The sequence below is a fragment of the Rhinolophus sinicus genome, linkage group LG07 (assembly GCF_036562045.2).
Source record: "Rhinolophus sinicus isolate RSC01 linkage group LG07, ASM3656204v1, whole genome shotgun sequence".
In the NCBI taxonomy this organism is placed as follows: domain Eukaryota; kingdom Metazoa; phylum Chordata; class Mammalia; order Chiroptera; family Rhinolophidae; genus Rhinolophus; species Rhinolophus sinicus.
Window position 1 is genome coordinate 80,325,634 of NC_133757.1, and position 18,732 is coordinate 80,344,365.

The 18,732-nt window shown below is 50.0% G+C and overlaps 1 protein-coding gene across 4 annotated transcripts in view; it reads right to left on the reverse strand.

Annotated features, from left to right (window-relative positions):
• CYP4F22 (cytochrome P450 family 4 subfamily F member 22) overlaps positions 1-18,732 on the reverse strand; it is a 57,399-nt gene that overhangs the window by 17,870 nt on the left and 20,797 nt on the right. For 3 of the 4 annotated variants that reach the window (XM_074338003.1, XM_074338002.1, XM_074338004.1), the window contains exon 2: positions 1,038-1,260. In XM_074338003.1, coding sequence (XP_074194104.1) covers positions 1,038-1,259 — 222 coding nt within the window. In that variant the 5' untranslated portion in view covers position 1,260. Of the gene's footprint in view, positions 1-1,037; positions 1,261-12,856; positions 13,008-18,732 lie in introns of those variants that run through there. The other variant, XM_019736839.2, reaches the window with a different exon arrangement.

An 18,732-nucleotide genomic window follows, 5' to 3' on the forward strand; every position in this document is an offset into this window, starting at 1 on the left:
CAGACTTAGTGCCAAGCCTGCCCTGGACATGACTGCAGGAATTGTCAAAACAATCCCATGAGGTTATTAGGAACAATTATAGTCCCTGCATTACGGATGGGGAAACTGAGTCACGGGAGGTGAAGGAGCTCGCTCAGGATCACACAGGCAGCAGATGGTAGATGCAGGCATCAGGTCCACACTGATGGCTGCTGCCCTGAACTGCCTCTCTAAATCCACCTCCGCATTCAGTATGGGGGCTCAGTGCCCTTGGGAGTCTGGCTTTCTATCCCCTGTCCTCTGATGCCCTTTTAGGAAAGTCCAGCCTTTCTCATCCAGAAACTAGAGGCAGCCAAGGGAAGAGAGCTAAGAGTGCTGGAGCCACACAGCTGGGTTTGAACCCTGGCGCTGCCACTTAAGCGCTGTGTGACCTAGGGCTAGTTACTTAAGCTCTCTGAGCCTCAGTAGTCTGATGTGCGAAAATAAGGGTAGTCGTGGGACCTACCTCCTAGGATTGTCAAGAGGACTGAATGAGTTGACACTTACAAATCGCCTAGAATAATACTTGGCACATACATGTGACATAAGAAATGAAGGGCAAGGAAAGGGGTCCTGACCTGGGACCACAGCATTAAAGAGGGAGAGAGGGGGAACTATGTTGGGGATGGAGCTACCAAATCTGTGCCCCCCTCGTCCGCCACCAGGGTCCTAGAACCTGATGAACTTCACAGGTACTGGTACCTGTATTCTGAATATATCATGTCTTATTATGTGATAGGACATATCATATGAAAGGTACAGCAATAGCCTGGAATTACAGAGAAAACTGTGGAGTCAGCTCTGCCTCATCCCAGCTGTGTGGCCTTGGGTAAACTGCTTCCCACCCCCACCCCCACCCCCCCAGCCTCAGTCTCACTCATATCCTGTAAAGTGGGTCTGTTCATGGTTCCAACCCGGTTCTTGGGGAGATGCGAGAAGCCAGCAGTCCATCATCCTCACTGAATACCTGGGACCCGCCGAGCTCTGCCCCTCCCAGCCCACTGGCCTCCCACACACACCATGCCCAGGTGGCCCAACAGCCAGTTGCGCCTCGGCGGCTGAGGGAAGCAGCGCAGCCGGCGGCAGATAACGTAGAAGCGCCAGCAGAGCCTCAGGAACTGCAGCAGCAGGCGGAAGAGAACCAAGAGCAGGGAGAGGAGCAGCGCAGAGCCGGCATACAGGCGGAAGGCAGTCTTCTCCAGTCCCAGGAGGTGCAGCAGGTGTTCTGTGAAGGGCAGCATCCTGAGGAGACACACGGGATGGGAGTCAATGCGGGCGGGAACCACCCTCCAGCCGCACGTGTGCCGTACATACAGTGACCTGTGGAGTCAGGCATGGTATGCCTGGCACACAGTAGGAGCTCAATACCTGGAAGTTCCAGATGCCAAGGTTACATACCTCTCCTGCCCCCAGCAGTGACCTCCAGCCAGCTGGCCAGATAGATGCACCAGTGCCCCACCATATGCCCTCAGCCTTGACTTTGCAGGACATCCCTCCCGACTTCTCTGCCCATGCACGGCTGGCCAGAGTGCTGGAAAGTGACACACCGCGCCCTGAAAGCAGCTCTCATCAATGACTGATGAGCATTACTGGTAAATACTCCAGCGCCTTCTCCCTTCCCGTGCAATGTCCCTGAGGTGTGGGTTTCACAGGTGCTACCAGCGGGATCAACGCCAGCTGCCCACAATAGAAAATTTCTCTACTAGATGCCTGCCTTCCCCATCTTCCTCTTCCTTCTTCTCCTCCTCCTTCTTCTCCTTCGTCCTCTTCTTTTCTAAAATACGGTGAGATTCACCCGACGTAGAATGAACTATTTTAAAGTGCACGATCCAGTGGCATCTAGGGCATTCAGTGTTGTGCAACCAGCACCTCTGTCCAGTTCCAAAATGTTTCCATCACCCCAAAAGGAGACCCTGTCCCCACGAGCAGTCACTCCCCATTCCCCGTACCTTCACCCCCTGGCAACCACTGACCTGCTTTCTGTCTCTATGGATTTGCCTGCTCTGGACATTTCCTATCAATGGAATCATACACTGTGTGGCCTTTTGTGTCTGGCGTCCTTCACTCCGCATCATGTTTTCAAGGTTCATCATGTTGTAGTGTGTGTCAGCGCTTCATTTATTCTGCTGAGTGACATTCCATTGTAAGGATATATCACAATTTGTTTATCCATTCATCTGTTGATGACCATCTCAGATGTTTCCACCTTTTACCTATTGAGAAATGTTCTGCTATGAACCCACATGGACAAGTATTTGTTTGAGTCCTTGTTTTCAGTTCTTTAGGGTTCATTTCCTTCTTTCTTACTGGTGTTTTCTGTGATTATGTCCCAGATAAAGCACTTGAACTCAAATCCTTGACCTAGGGTCAGCTCCTGAAGAAACCAAAACGAAGTGAGTGGGTAACAATAACACGAATAACACAGTGACCTAGGTGCCATGCGCCGTGCTCAGGGATGTACGTGCTTCATCTCATAGAATCTTAAGGCAGGTCTTGGAGGAAGGTCCTATCATCCTCTCCATTTTCCAGACAACTGAAGGTCAGTTCCTCAAGTTCTAGGGAGACTGGAGCTCACAGGTCACAGGAGGCCCCACCAGAGGTCAACCTCAATCACCCTCACTTTGGGGACCCACGGAGCTCAGACACTGCCAAGGAGATTCCTGAAAATGGTGGGTCTTATTCTCATCTCTTCTTTTCTCCCAGTACTAGCAGCCAAGGATTCCCTCTATGCTCCTACCTCCTTGGGCAACACAGACAAAGGAACCCTGAACGCCAGGTCACCTGAGCCCCAATCTCTACCCACTCCAGCCAGTGGTGCTACCCACTAGGGGCTCAGACTCACTGGCTCTTCCACTAGCCAACACCCAACCACATCAACCCCAAAGAAAACATGAAATTTCTATTGGTTACTGCATCCTGGGGGAAAAGCTGGTAGATCATCACCAAATTTGGGGAGTCCCCCTGGGATGGGCTGACTTAAAATGAAGATGGCATGACCATTCATTAGGAGAGCTACTACCAAAAAGGAGAATAACAAATGTTGGTGAGGATGAGGAGAATCAGAACCCGTGTCCAGTGTTTGGCTGAGCCCTGAGATACCCTGGCTGTGCCCACGGAAGCTAGTGGTACCCTAAGAAGTCCAGGAAGTCTGGCTGTGCCCAGGAGTACTGGTGGTGCCCTGAGAAACCCTGGCTGTGTCCGGGAAGACAGGTGGTACCCTAAGAAGTCCAGGAAGTCTGGCAGTGCCCAGAAGCACTGGTGGTGCCCTGAGAAACCCTGGCTGTGTCCGGGAAGACAGGTGGTACCCTAAGAAGTCCAGGAAGTCTGGCAGTGCCCAGGAGTACTGGTGGTGCCCTGAGAAACCCTGGCTGTGTCCGGGAAGACAGGTGGTACCCTAAGAAGTCCAGGAAGTCTGGCCGTGCCCAGAAGCACTGGTGGTGCCCTGAGAAACCCTGGCTGTGCCCAGAGAGCCTGGCTGTGTCCAGGATATTGCATTCACCCCAGGCTCCTCGCACAGGTCCCCTGGAAGGCGCTTGTCGCGTGGGTGTGAGGCGAGAGCCTGTAGGGGTGGAGTGTGGGGGCGGAGCCCCAGAGAGTAGTTTCCAGGCTCTCGGCCTCACATAGACAGGTGCTGGCTCAGGTAGTAAATGGCCAATTGTGATTGCATGGCCATCAGCTGTGGCTAGTTGGCCGTCAGCTGTAACCAGTGAGCCATTGGCCACAATATAACTGCTGTGGCTACGCTAGAGAAGAGAGAGAAGGAAAGAAAAAGAATGGGGCTAGCAAGAAGATGGCGGCTGGGCTGGCAAGCGTGGATGGCGGTTTGCGGACAGTGTGTATCCAGCCTCCAGTGAGAGTATAGTGCCGCCAGAGAGAATAAAGTGGTATGACTCCCCTACCTATGGCTCCGTGGGTGTTCCTTTTTGGCCTCACCATATCCTGCGTTCTTGTATGGGGAGCGGGACCAGAGACCCCGCAGGCCGTCCCGCACGACAAATGGAGCAGCGAGCAGGGTCTCCCGCATGACAACGAATAACACAGTGACCTAGGTGCCACGCACCGTGCTCAGGGATGTACGTGCTTCATCTCATGGAATCTTAAGGCAGGTCTTGGAGGAAGGTCCTATCATCCTCTCCATTTTCCAGACAACTGAAGGTCAGTTCCTCAAGTTCTAGGGAGACTGGAGCTCACAGGTCACAGGAGGCCCCACCAGAGGTCAACCTCAATCACCCTCACTTTGGGGACCCACGGAGCTCAGACACTGCCAAGGAGAGTCCTGAAAATGGTGGGTCTTATTCTCATCTCTTCTTTTCTCCCAGTACTAGCAGCCAAGGATTCCCTCTATGCTCCTACCTCCTTGGGCAACACAGACAAAGGAACCCTGAACGCCAGGTCACCTGAGCCCCAATCTCTACCCACTCCAGCCAGTGGTGCTACCCACTAGGGGCTCAGACTCACTGGCTCTTCCACTAGCCAACACCCAACCACATCAACCCCAAAGAAAACATGAAATTTCTATTGGTTACTGCATCCTGGGGGAAAAGCTGGTAGATCATCACCAAATTTGGGGAGTCCCCCTGGGATGGGCTGACTTAAAATGAAGATGGCATGACCATTCATTAGGAGAGCTACTACCAAAAAGGAGAATAACAAATGTTGGTGAGGATGAGGAGAATCAGAACCCGTATGCATTGTTGGCGGGAATGTAAAAAGGTACAGTTATGCTGTGGAAAACAGTATGGAAGTTCCTCAAAACTAATTAAACATAGGATTACCATATGTTCCAGCAATCCCACTTCTGGGTAGACCTCCAAAAGAAGTAAAAGTAGGGACTCAGATATTTGTACACTCATGTCCGTAGCAGCATTATTCACAGTGACCAAAAGGTGGAAGCGCCCCAAGTGTCCGTAGATGGATGAATGGATAAACAAAATGTGGTCCATCCACACAATGGAATATTATTCAGCCACAGAAAAGGACATTCTCATACCTGCTACAACATGGATGAACCTCGAGGACATTATGCTCAGTGAAATAAGCCAGTCAAAAAAGGGACAAATACTGTGCGATTCCAATTATATGAGGTCCCTAGAGGGGTCAGATTCATAAAGTAGATGGGCTGGGGGAGGGGGTGGAAGTTAGTGTTTAATGCGGACAGAGTGCCAGTTTGGGAAGATAACAAGTTCTGAAGATGGATGGTGGTGATGGCTACACAACAGTGTGAATGTACTTAATGCCACCGAACTGTACAGTTAAAATGGTTAAGATAGTAAATGTTATGTGTATTTTACCTCAATTTAAAATCTTTTTTAAAATACAGACTTCTTAGTGTAGACGATATGCCCCCTAAAAGGTCCAGGTAGGGGCAGGGGTGGGGAATAGGCAACCTCCCAAAATGAAGCACAGAGAGCTCCAAGTCACAAGTCCAAGGCAGATGCTCTGAACTGGGGACACTGGTGGGCAACTGGGCTGCCTCTTGCATGGACAGCTCCAGGTGACATGCTCGACGGGAAGTAGCCATGGGTATTTATTTCTTCACCAATTTAACAGTGGATAATGAGTCTCCCCAGCGTTGCCAAGCAGCCAGCTAGTGATTCCTACTAACTGTGACCTTCCTCTAATGTTTCCACATGCCACGCTCTTCCCCAAGTGCTCTACATGCATTTCTCCAGCATTCAGTTGGTGAATCATTCTTTGAGCCCTGCGATGTGTGTAACTCTGTTCTGGGCATTGGGGATATAATGGTGAGCAGGACAGATATAGCTCAGGTCCTCAGGGGGGGTGACCACCAACAGACATGGTAGAGCACCATATAAAGGATTCATGTCATGAAGGAGGTAAAAGAGGGGCTGAATATTGCCCCCCCCCGCCCCCCCCAAGAAAGACACAATGTCCTAATCCCTGGGAACCTGGGAATGTGACTTTATATGGCAAAGTCTTTGCAGATGGGATTAAGGATCTTGGGATGGGGATATTACCCTGGATCATTCAGATGGGTCCTAACAGGAATCACAGGTGTCTCTCTAAGAGAGAGGCACAGGGAGATTTGACACACAGAGGAGGAGAAGGCCATGTGAAGACGGAGGCAGAGACTGGAGTGATGTGGCCACAAGCCACGGGACGCCTGGGGTCACCAGAAGCTGGAAGGGTCAGGAGGGATCCTGCCTTAGAGCCTTCAGGGGGAGTGTGCTTTGCTGACACCTGGATTTCAGACTTCTGGACTCCACAACTGAGTCTGTGTGGGGTGCCAAAATTCAGTGTGTGGTCATTTGTTACAGCAGCCCCAGGACACTAATACACAGAGTGAAAGGGTAAAGAGCAATTCTATTAGCTGAGGTGGTTCAGGAGGGCCTGTCTGGAGAGGGCGATCTGGGCAGACCCGAAGTGATGTGAAGAACATAAATCAAGTGGGCTTTGCTATTAGATGCTCACGCGCGTGCACACACACACACACACATGCACACCACACCCATACACATACACACATACACACACATGCACACATACACACACCACACACACCACATGCACACACATACCACACACACACACCACACACACATACACACACCACACACAAATACACACACACACACACCATAAGTAGCTGGGTTCTAATCCTGACTCTTCCACTGACTGGCTGTGTGCCCTATGCCTCAGTTTCCCCCTCTGAAACTGTGCAAAAGATTATCTCGGAGGGGGAGGGGAGGTCCCTATCTTGTCACACCCAAGACTCTTGTGGGGGGGAGTCAATACATTCAGCCAACAGGGGGACACATGGGTCACCTCGAATCCCTGGGCACCCTGGCTGCAGTCCGGCTCCCAGTTACCTTTCTGAAGGTCTGCCTCTTCCCTGCTCTCAAGCCCTCCATGGCTCCCCATTGCCCTCTGCCTGGCATCCAAAGCCCTTTAGGAGCTGATCCCTGCCCACCCTCCGTGTCAGCCATGAAGATCCATCCCCCTTCTCAGTCTGTTTTGGACTCCTCTTCACCCAACTTAGAAATGTTGGGGTTCCTTAAGTTTGGGTCTGGGTCGTCTCTTCTCCCTCTATGTACACCTCCTGGGGATCTAAGTCTGTCCCATGGCTGCTGTGACCCCATCTCTGAGGTGCTTCCCATGTCTCCGTGTCCAGCTCTGAATATCCCCCACTCTGAATGTCCAGCCATCTCCTGGGTACTTCCCTAGACCCTCAGATTCACGTCACCTCTCTCTTTCTCCCCTCATCCAATCTGTTGTCCGTTCCTGCCAGTTGTCTGTTCTCATCATGTTTCACAACCATTCACTTCTCTCCATCCCCATCATCCCATGTCAGGCCACCACCGCAGGATGTTCCCACTGGGCTCCCGAGTTCTATCCTGCCCCCCAACAGTCCATTCTCCACATAGCAGCCAGAGGGATCTTCCTAAAGTTAAATCAGATCACGGCCTCCCCCAGCTCAGAATCCTCCGCTGGCTTCCCTTCACACTTCACACTCTGAACACAATTCAGAGACGTTTCTGTGGACCACAACAACGCCCTGTGTGGCCTGGCCCCTGCTGACCTTTCCAACCCTGTCTCCCAACACCCTCCCCCTTGCTCACGCAACTCCGGCTACTCCAGCTGCAGGCCAAGTTCATTTCTACCTCAGAGCCTTTGCACATTCTGTTCCTACCACAGCATGACTTTCCCCCAGCTCAGCTCATGGTGGTTCCTCCTCTCCCAGGCCCAACTCTGCCTCGATAGTCCATTTTTCGCTACCATCAGCCACCCCCCTTCCCTCACTCTCTAAAGAGTTATTGAGCACCTGCTGTTATGTGGTGGTTTTCACAGTCATTCCTTTCATCTTGCCAGTAGCCCTCAGAGGGGGTTGGGGAACTTCTGAGTGTAGTAACAGCAAGAGCCCCACCCACACCCAGGAAAATCCCAGCTGATATCCTGACAAAGAAAATGTCTTCTTAAAAAATTGAAACAGGAAGAAATTGGAACAAGAGAAAGCACCAGCCCTGGAAAAGGAGACCGTGCTCTGGGTGGGTGGGTCTATGGGGAGGTGAGAGAAAAAAGTGGGTGAAGCCCTGTGCCCACCTCATAAGTGAGTAGGTGCTTGGGGAAGTCGGTTAATGGGGAGGGCCAGGCAGGGCAATTCTGAAGCCTGTGCCCACCTCACCCCCCGTGTATACCAGGCACAGGTCTGCAGCCTTTCCTAGGACAGATACCAGCTCTGCTCCTAGCAGGAAGAGCATATGTTATGGGTCCCCAACTGGCTCTCACCCTGGGAGCCTCAGTCTTCTTATCTACAAAATAAGAATAATAGTAAGAGATCCATCTGATGCTCAGGAGAAGCTCAATAAATGAGTACATAGAGGAAATCCTCTACTTTCTTCAGCTGGGTCCCCCCTGCCCCGCAAACAAGAGCACTTCTGTCCAACTCCCCAAAAGAAGATGCTACAAAAAGCTTAAAGGTGGTGCAGCCACTGTGGGAAACAGTCTGATGGTCCTTCACAAAGTTAAATATTGAATTACCACATGACCCAGCAATTCTACTCCTAGGCATATACCCAAAAGAATGGAAAACAGAGACTCAAGCAGATATGGGGTACAAATATTCATAGCAGCATTATTCACAATCACCAAAAGGTGGAAACAACCCAAATGGCTATCAACTCATGCATGGATAAATATCATGAGGTCCATCCATACAATGAAATATTATTCAGCCACGAAAAGGAATGAAACACTGATACATAGTACAACATGGATGGGGTGGCCGGTTAGCTCAGTTGGTTAGAGTGTGATGACGGCAGCACGAAGGTTGCCAGTTCAATCCCCACATGGGCCACTGTGAGCTTTGCCCCCCCCTTAAAAAAACAGCAACACTAACAATTGTCACCCCAATAAATAAATAAATACATAAATAAATAAATAAATAAATAAAACAGCAACAACGGTGGCTCAGGTTGTTGGAGCTCCATGCTCCTAACTCCGAAGGCTGCTGGTTCGATTCCCACATGGGCCAGTGGCTCTCAACCACAAGGTTGCCAGTTCAACTCCTCGAGTCCCGCAAGGGATGGTGGGCAGCGCCCCCTGCAACTAAAGATTGAACATGGCACCTTGAGCTGAGAGGCCACTGAGCTCCGGATGGCTCAGTTGGTTGGAGCGTGTCACCTTAACCACAAGGTTGCCGGTTCGACTCCCACAAGGGATGGTGGGCTGCGCCCCGTGCAACTAGCAACGGCAACTGGACCTGGAGCTGAGCTGTGCCCTCCACAACTAAGACTGAAAGGACAACAACTTGAAGCTGAATGGCACCCTCCACAACTAAGATTGAAAGGACAACAATTTCACTTGGAAAAAAGTCCTGGAAGTACACACTGTTCCCCAATAAAGTCCTGTTCGCCTTCCCCAATAAAATATAAAAAAAGAAAAAGAAAAACAAAAAAAAACAAACAGAAAAAACATGAATGAACCCTGAAAACATGATGCTGAGTGAAAGAAACCAGACACAAAAGGCCCATGGAATATGATCCCATGTATGATGAATGAGATATCCAGAACAGGCAAATCCATAGAGATAGAAAGCAAATGAGAGGTTGCTAGGGGTTGGGGGAGGGGGAAGGGGAGTGACTGCTAATGACGACAGGGTCTCTTTTGGGGCTGATATACTAAATGCCACTGAATTGTTCACTTTAAATAGTTATATTAGGTGAGTTTTGCCTCTATGTTTTTAAGGCAAAAAACGTGCTTTGAGGGCTCCTGCGAAATTTCTCAGGATGGCTGCCTCTGGAAGGGGCCTAGAAGAACTGGGGTAGGGGTGGAAGGGAGACTTAACTTTCACTCATCATTTTTGGGGACTTTTTTATTTTCTATACCATGAGCACTATAGTTAATTATATTAAATTAACTATAAAAATTAATGAGTTGACTATATAACCCAAAAAGTGAACTCTACTGTAAGCTATAGTTAATAATAATGTGTCTATATTGGTGTATCAGCTGTAACAAACACACCACACTAATGCAGGACATTCATAATGGGAAATTGTAGGGAGTTGAGGGGGTGTGCTGGCACTCTACACTTCCAGCGTAGTTTTTCTGTAAACCTAAAACTGCTCTAAAAAATAAAGTCTATTTAAAAATTAATTTGTTGAAATGAATGAAAAGGAGTTAAGATACTTTCATTGGTGGAGGAGCATTCTGGGGCACAGGTCGTCTTCCCTTTCTTGTTCTGGATGCTGATGACGTGTGTGGATTCAATTTGTGAAAACTCCTGAACTGTCCAGTTCTGGGATGAGCACTTTCCTATACAAATAGTACACTTCCACTTACATAAATAAAAGTAAAATGAAAGGTTGCTTGGGGACGGTATTGTCCTTTCAAATGTGCAGTTTCGACTCAAACCAGCCTGGGTTCAAATCATGACTCTGCTCCTCCCCAAGTAAGCGGCCTTGAGTGAGTCCAGTCCCCACCCTCAGCTTCCATTTACCAATCTGGAAAATGGATTACTACTACCGTGTTTCCCTGAAAATAAGACCTAGCTGGACCATCAGCTCTAATGCGTCTTTTGGAGCAAAAATTAATATAAGATCCGGTCTTATTTTACTATAATATAAGACTGGGTATAATATAATATAATATAATATAATATAATATAATACCAGGTCTTATATTAATTTTTGCTCCAAAAGACGCATTAGAGCTGATAGTCTGGCTAGATCTTATTTTCAGGGAAACACAGTAGCAGTACCTACCAGTTCAGGTTGTTTTGGACACTTCAGTGAGATGAGGTTTGGCAGGTAGCATGCAAAATTTTCGCCATTATTTCTATTTGTGCTGTTACTATTTTGTAGAATTGAGAGCAATTCAAAGCTGATACTTGGGATGCCATGGGAGGCTGGAACACCTACTCCTCTCTGCATCAGCCCCCAATCTCATCCCAAACACCAGGCAGGGCACCCAGCAGCCCGCCCTGGCAGAGGTGGCCCCGCCCACCCTCCTGGGGCCTGAGTAATCTGGAGATGGAGGTGCTAGTAGCTCCAAGGTCCACGCCCATGGAGTGCTGGTTTGTCAGGTTAGCCCAGCCACCAGCCAGGTACTTGTTGTACAAGGTGTGTGGGCTCCTGAGAAGGAATGCAGGACAGAGACCCTGACCCACCAGAAACCATCTATCTGCCTCTCCTTGAACTACAGGCCCTGGGGCCCACCAGCAGCCTGACAGCCAAGTAGTAGCAGACTTTTCCAACTGCCCCACATCCCAGCCCTTCTCTCCACCCCCTCTCACAGCCTGTAGTCAAGACAGCCTCCCTCCATCTTGGCTCATGGCTCTCCATGAACCCCCCATATGCCAAAGGGCTGCCCAAGACTCATACTCTTCCAAAGTGCCAGGCTCCAGAAGGCCTGAACTGAGAGGGGGCTTATCCCAAATTTCTGGAGTTCTGAGAAAGAGCTTCAGGGGCAGTTCTGAGGGAAAAGCCGAGTTGGCAAATAAGCATGGGGAGGCGGGGAGTCTCACTGCAGGTTTGGGCATATGGTAGGAAATCCTGACAGAAAAAGAAGTTTAAAAACCATCAGTAATCTAGATTATTCCAGGGCTGCAATCATCTCTGTGCACCATCCTGAGCAAGTGTGGCCACACTTGAATGTCAGACTTGGAAAGTATTCTATAAAGCTCGGCTGTGTGACCTCAGGAGGGTGTCGGCACCTCTCTGAGCCTCAATTTCCTTCTCGGTAAGACAGGAACCATATTACCCACTTCATGGGGCTGTGATGACCACACAGCATTTTTAATGTGCTCAGCTCAGTGCTTGGCACACAGTAAGCCCTTGATCAAGCTGCTGTTGGTGCTGCCATCATATTCAGTATTGTTACCCAGCCACCTGGGATTTGCAGAATTAGGCCCAAGGCTTGCCTGAGAGAGAGAGAGAGAGGGTCCCATTTTGTGAATGGCTCCTGAGTCATCCAAGCCTCTCTGCAGATACCAGCCCAGGTCATCGCCGGCCATGAGCCCAGAGCTAATGTTACCACTTAGAAACCCAAGCTGGGCTATACACAGAGTCCCGGGGCCATTGGAAAGCGTCCAGGAAGGGGTCATACAGGGCTGGTGTATTCAAATCCCAGCTTCCCCTCTGTGTCCCTGTCTCTCTCCCACCTCCAGCCTGAGACTCCCCAGCTAGTGGGCCTCAGCCACCTTGCATGGGCCAGGACAGCTAGCTACCCCTGGTGCAAGGGGTGAGGGCCTGGTTCCTGAGACACCAGAGAGCAAGCATCTTGTCATCAGCATCCAACAAATATCAGCTGGGACCAACTGCAGGATCTCATACAACCCGCACAACCAATTCTAAGAGCCCAGGAGGGCATCCTATTTTCACAGAGGGGCACTCTACGGTGCTGCGCCTGCCAGGGTTGGGTTAGAGGGACCAGAAGGCAGCCGGACCACAAGCGTAAAGTCCATTGGTGGGACGCACAGCCTCCCCTTTAAGACAATGAAATTACAAGTGACTCGAATCAGCCCTAATGAGGCAGGGCTGGGCTTGGATCCCTCTGTGATGTCCTGGTGGTTGGGGGTCTTCTTGAGACCCTCGCCCATCACGGACACCCAGAAAAAAGGATACACCCAGGACTCCTGGGCGCGCACAGAAAAATCCGCGTTCATACACAGCGACCGTCGGGGACACAACCAACCATATCCCCGAACCCGAGTAGCCCGATCCTGGGTCCGGGAGATCCGCAGGGCGGCTGAGCGCAGACCCTCGCAACTGTCCTGTCAGCCCCAGAGCCGGAGCTCGTCAGGTTTCAGTGCTGAATGAGCTCGGGTTACGCCCCCCTCTGCCACTACCCATCCCGCCACCCCACGGGGTACACTTACCCCGCGGGTCTCGGCCTCCGACCCTCAATCCAGATCCGACCAGGCCGCCACCTCGACTCCGACCGCGAGGTCCCTTGGCACGGGTCTTTAACCCCACCCGGCAGTGCTGCGAGGCCCGCCCCCGGCCCGCCCCCGGCTTCCCCGGCCACTAGGCGGGGACTGAGGCGCGGCCTCCAGAGACACGGAGAGTGAGAGACAGAGGCTGGGAGGACTCTAGAGTGACAGAAAGGGAAAGACACAGAGAGACAGTCGAAAGAGACATGCGGAGAGACAAAGACTGGGACACCCGGAAACTGCGAACGCCGGGCTCCTTCTCCCCGGCCCCTGCCCGCCCCTGCCTGGCTCCCCGTAGCGACCAGATCCTCCTCCTCCTCTCCTGCCTTGACACTCTTCTCCCACACTAACACTCCTCGAGGCCGCCACTTCAGGGCCTGCTCCCAAGCTTGGACAGGAATCCCTAAGCCAGCACCCTGACTCCCCACTGGCCCCCAGGAGCTTCCTCTGGGACCGCCAGGAATTCTCAGATTCCACCAGCCCTTGGGAACCAGCCCTTCTGTGCCCTCTGGATCCTGGGTCCAACCCACCCCCCTGGGGTCTGCAGCCAGTAGCAGCCTCTCCCTCCAGGAAGACCTCTGGCCTCAACAAGCAGCAGACTCTGGTTCTGCTCCTCCCTCCCCACCCACCCACTGCCAGCCACTTTGTCCCTCCTGCTAGGATGTTGTCCTTGGCCAGCCCATCTGCTCCAGACATGCCCAGACAGGGTCAGCCAGCCTCCAGATGGGAGACAGAGATATAATCCTTGGGTCAGTGAGTGGGTGAATGACTGATCTGGGCAAGTGGGCAGACAGATGGGAGGAATCACAGCTTACCTCTGGTTCCCCACCATCTCCCCAGAGCTGAGCAAACCAGAAGCCCAGGAAATATGTCAAAAGGGCAAAAAAGCCACAGGAGACGAGAGAGCAAAGACTCCAGTCATTATTGCAGGCCCATCTGGGGAAATTGAGGCACAGGCTGTGGGCTCAAAGAGAGGCATGCATTTCCCCAGTTCAGGCAGGGGTCAGACACTGAGAAGCCCAAAGTTAGGGGAAAACAATGAGTTCCAAAGTTAAAACCATAGTAAACCATAAAGAAGCTGAAGAAAGGCAAGGCAGCAGAGATATATTCCCTCAGGATGGCTATTCCAAAGCCCAAAATAAATTTTGGATGCAGTGACAGATTTAGTGCCTGGCAGGTGAGCCAGTCCTTGCTTTGCAGGCAGCCCGGTGGGAGGTCTGACTGGTTTAGCCTGGTGGATGGGGCCGAGGGGTAGAGCTGGTCCAGAGCAGTGCTGAACTCTCAGAGAACAGAGCATGGGGGCCAAGGCCAAATGCAAAGCGATGTACGCAGTGGTTAGAGCATGGACTCTGGAAGCAGTGGGCCTCTGTCGTATACTCACTGTGAACCTCGGAAGGTTGTTGTAATGCTTTAAGACAGTGATTCTCACCCCAGGCAATTTTGCCCCCCAGGAGACATTGGGCAATATCTGGAGACGTGTCAGGTCAGACTTGGGGGTGGGAGTGCTATGGCATCTCGTGGGTAGAGGCCAGGGATGCTGCTAAAAACCCTACAATGCACAGGACAGCCTCTCACAACCTGTAATCCTGCCCCAGATGGCAACAGTGCCAAAGTTGAGAAACCCTGCTTCAAGATATGGGGAGCACTTCTGTATTTTACAACATAGTAAGTGCTGAGTTCTATTCATAAGCACCATGGAGCTTCCAGGCTTCTCCCTCATTGGCAAATCCTGATTGCTAACTCCATGCTCTGCGTGCCCCAGTTCAGAGAAAGCAGTGGCTTCTCAACCCATCCAGTCAGTCAGGCAAGTGCAATCAGTCAGGCAAGTCTTCTGTCAGCCTGGCTCTGTCTCCCCGAGACTAGGGTCTCCAGGATCAGCTGGAGTGGGGCTGGGCAGTGCTCAGTTCAACATAAATCTGTGCCACAGTGGAGTACCCACTGTGCTCCAAGCATGGGAACATGGCAGAGAATAAAGACAGACCAAGTCCCTGCACTCGTGGAACCGAGACTCAAGTGAGGAAAGCAGAAAATAAACATATCCATCAGGAAATTGCCACCAGTGAAGGGATCTGACATAGAGTCTTGCAGTGGGGTGGGGGGTTGGTATTTGAGGTTGGGTGTCAGGTACCTTCCCAACCAAAACCTGAATAGTGATAATAAATGTTGAATCATAATGTACATTTTAAATATACAAGGTCTGGCAATTAAGCTCGTGAACTCATCCTAGAAAAAGTGCCACACACCTCATTGCTGAATATCACTATGGTCACCTTTGAACTACTTCCTTTGGGAAGCTATGCACCAATGCCAGTGCCTAGTCCACCCTTCAAAGCAATTTTGGAACTCTTTTTCTCAAATGGCCATCAGAGCTGTCATCGTATTACCCCTGATGTCCTGAATGGCATCAAAATATCTTCCTTTTAATATTTCCTTTATTTTGGGGTAAAAAAAGAAGTCATTGGGGACCAGGTCAGGTGAGTAGGGAGGGAGTTCCAATATAGCTATTTGTTTCCTGGCTAAAAACTCCCTCACAGACAGTGCCGTGTGAGTTGGTGCATTGTCGTGATGCAAGAGCCATGAATTGTTGGTGAAAAGTTCAGGTCGTTTCATCTATCTTTTTCATGCAGCCTTTTCAGCACTTCCAAATAGTAAACTTGGTTAACTGTTTGTCCAGTTGGTACAAATTCATAATGAATAATCCCTCTGACATCAAAAAAGGTTAGCAACATCGTTTTGAGTCTTGATTTGGACTGATGGAATTTTTTGGTCGTGGAGAATTGGCTGACTTCCATTGTCAGCACTTTGACACTTTGTTTCAGGGTCATATTGGTACACCCATGTTTCACCACCAGTGATAACATGGCCCAAAACATCGTCTTGCCTCTCCAAAAGGTCTTGGCAAACTTCGACTCTCCTTTGCTTTTGTTCATTAGTGAGCTCCTTCGGGACCATTTTTGCACACACCTTTCTCATGCCAAGATTTTCAGGTAAGATTTTCCTAATGGTGTCTCTATCGATGTTTACTTGGTCTGCTATGCTTCTCACCGTCAGCTGACAATTTTCATGCACAATTCCATGAATGTTTGCAATGTTTTTGTCAGTTCTGCTCATTACTGGCCGCCCTGACCTCTCTTCATCAGTGACGCGTTCTCTCCCCTCAGAAAAACATTTAATCCATTTGTACACTGCCATTTTCTTCATGGCATTATCCCCATAAACTTGGATTAACATGTCGCTGATTTCAGTTCCACTCTTACCACGTTTAGCAAGAAATTTAACATCTGTTCATTGCTCTAAGTCAAGCTCAGACATTCTCACGACAGCACACAAAAACATGCAACAATGATAATGAACGCCACTCAGCAAGACACCACCACATGTCGACACGAACACAGCCGTGAGACACTGATATACCATGGCTATGAAACCTTACCGAGCTGTTTGTACAAACCTTACCAAGGTACAAACCTTACCGAGCTGTTTGTACAGTGCTGCCAATGTAAGCACACGGTGGCAAGTTCGTGAACTTAATTGTCAGACCTCGTACATAATTTTTATTTGTCAATTTTACCTCAATAAAGCTGGGAGGAAAAGAATACATGTGGGATGGATGGATGGGTGGGTGGGTGGGTGGATGGATGGATGGATGGATGGATGGATGGATGGATGAATTTTCACGAGTCAGAACCTCACAGAAAATACTCTGGCTGTTTCCCAAAATCTGGTGCAAGAATTCTTAGCTGTTATGCACAATAATTTTAGATGGCACATGGAGGAACATTTTCTATTCATTTTCTATTTTCTATTTATGTTAAATGAGAGGTTTGGTTTGATGAATAAAGCAAAAAATATACTTGGCCTGTATATTAAATCATTATACCTTTTGGGTATAATAGTGACATAAATTTTGCTTTAAAATAAATAGTGTTTAAAAGGAAGACCACTGAAAGAAAACTATTAATTAATAGAAACATAATACATAGAAGGGGTAAAAGTGGTGACAGAAGATTGTGAATGGCTGAAATTTCAGAATCAGACACCATCTTGTCTGGATGAAGAAGGTGGAGCAGGAGACTCAGGACGTCTAAGTTTGAGTTTTGGAAATGTTAGGGCAGCAATCTTCCCCAAATTCCAGAAAACAAGAAGCAGAGGATTCAACACTTAAAGGAGAAAATGTTAAAACAAGTATAAGACACCTCCCTTGCCCCAGCAGGTGGTAACTTTGGACTCTTCATTTCAATAATGTTCCCTCACTAGGTGCTGGGCCCTCAGCAAGGGTGAGAGGGGGTGGTGTTTCCAGGTGAAGAAGAAGCAATACAAATAATTGAAGCTTTGCTGCTTGGAGGAGGCAAAAGGGAAGGCTACGTGAAGGATGTGACATCTGAGCAGGGACTTCAGGGAGGGGTTGGATTTCAACAGGTGCAGGAGAGGGGGTGGGGCTTAGGCGCAGAGAAACCTGAGGGTGTGGCTGGGCAGCTGGCTTTCCCTGGCCTTGGGGTGTGAGAAGGGAAGAGGCTGGAGAGGTACAGGGGTGGATATGAAGGGCCTTGAAGACCAGTCCCTGTGGCTAAGGCTTGATCTGGTGGGTAATGGGGAGCCACAGATGGTGCTTGAGCAGGAGAGGTGCCCCCTTTGTATTGGTTTGTTTTAAAGCACGTTGGAGTTTATTTTTTTTTTTTAGGGGTATGGGTTTTTTTAAGGATGTGGGGGATATACACATTGGTGACTAGCTGGATATGGGGTTCCAGGAAGCAGGAGGAGGAAAGAAGAGGTTGTCAGCCCAGCTTCTCTGCCCTCAGAGAGATGGAGACAAGAAAAGAGAAACAAGTTGAAGGGCTGGGGACGAGGAGTTACTAAGAGTGAGCTTCCTGGCCGTGTGACCTTGGGAAAGTCATGTGACCACTGTGCCCCCCCCCCCCCATCCTGTACAGATAAAATAGAGGAGATGACCACAACATGAAGTAGTGGTGACAGAGTGCTCAGCCCCATGCTTGGCACAGAGCTCGGACTGGACAAACTTCAGCACTTCAAGCTTGTGGTTTGATTTGTGCTATCCTAGCGGTTCTCAACCAGGGCGAATTTTCCCCCCCAGGGGACATCTGGCAGTGTCCACAGATACTTTGGTTGTCACACTGTGGAGTGGGAGATGAGAAATCCAGTCGACAGAGGCCAGGAATGCTACTAAACACCCTACAATGCGCAAGACAACCCCACCCCAAAGGATGATCCTGCTCCAGATGTCAACAATAGCAAGGCTGGGACACTCTGGGTTACCTTGAGTCACAAAGGCCTGTGGGCCACTCAGGGAGACTCCCATGAGGCATCCGGGCACACCTTGAGAAGTGTGTCTGTGAGTCACCTGTATTGGGAAGACAGTGGATGCGCTGGAGTAGGTCAGTGAGGTCACGCAAGGAGGGAGGCAGACAGAGAAGAGGGTGGGGAGACAGATGCTGCATTTAAAGAGAGGACAGGCAGGCACAGCACTGGAGTTGGAGATAGCCATGTCTGGGAGGTTGAGGAAGAGTGGTAATAGGCACCATTATCTGTGCCCAGTTGTCAAAGAGCCTAGGCTCCAGGACGGGACAGGACTATGTGGGTAGTAGGTCACCAGAGTCCTCAACCTGGCAGTGGCCAAGGTCTCAGTGAACTAAGGTCAAAGGGAGAGGATAAGAAGTGAAGATGGTACCAGAAAGACATCTGGAAGTGGATAAAGACAGAGCATGGTGAGGGTGAGGGCAGGGCTTTTCCTGGGGCTCCAGCAGCTAATGGCAGACTTTTATGGGAAGCGATAAAAAGAAGAGAGATCTTGTCATACACTGCGG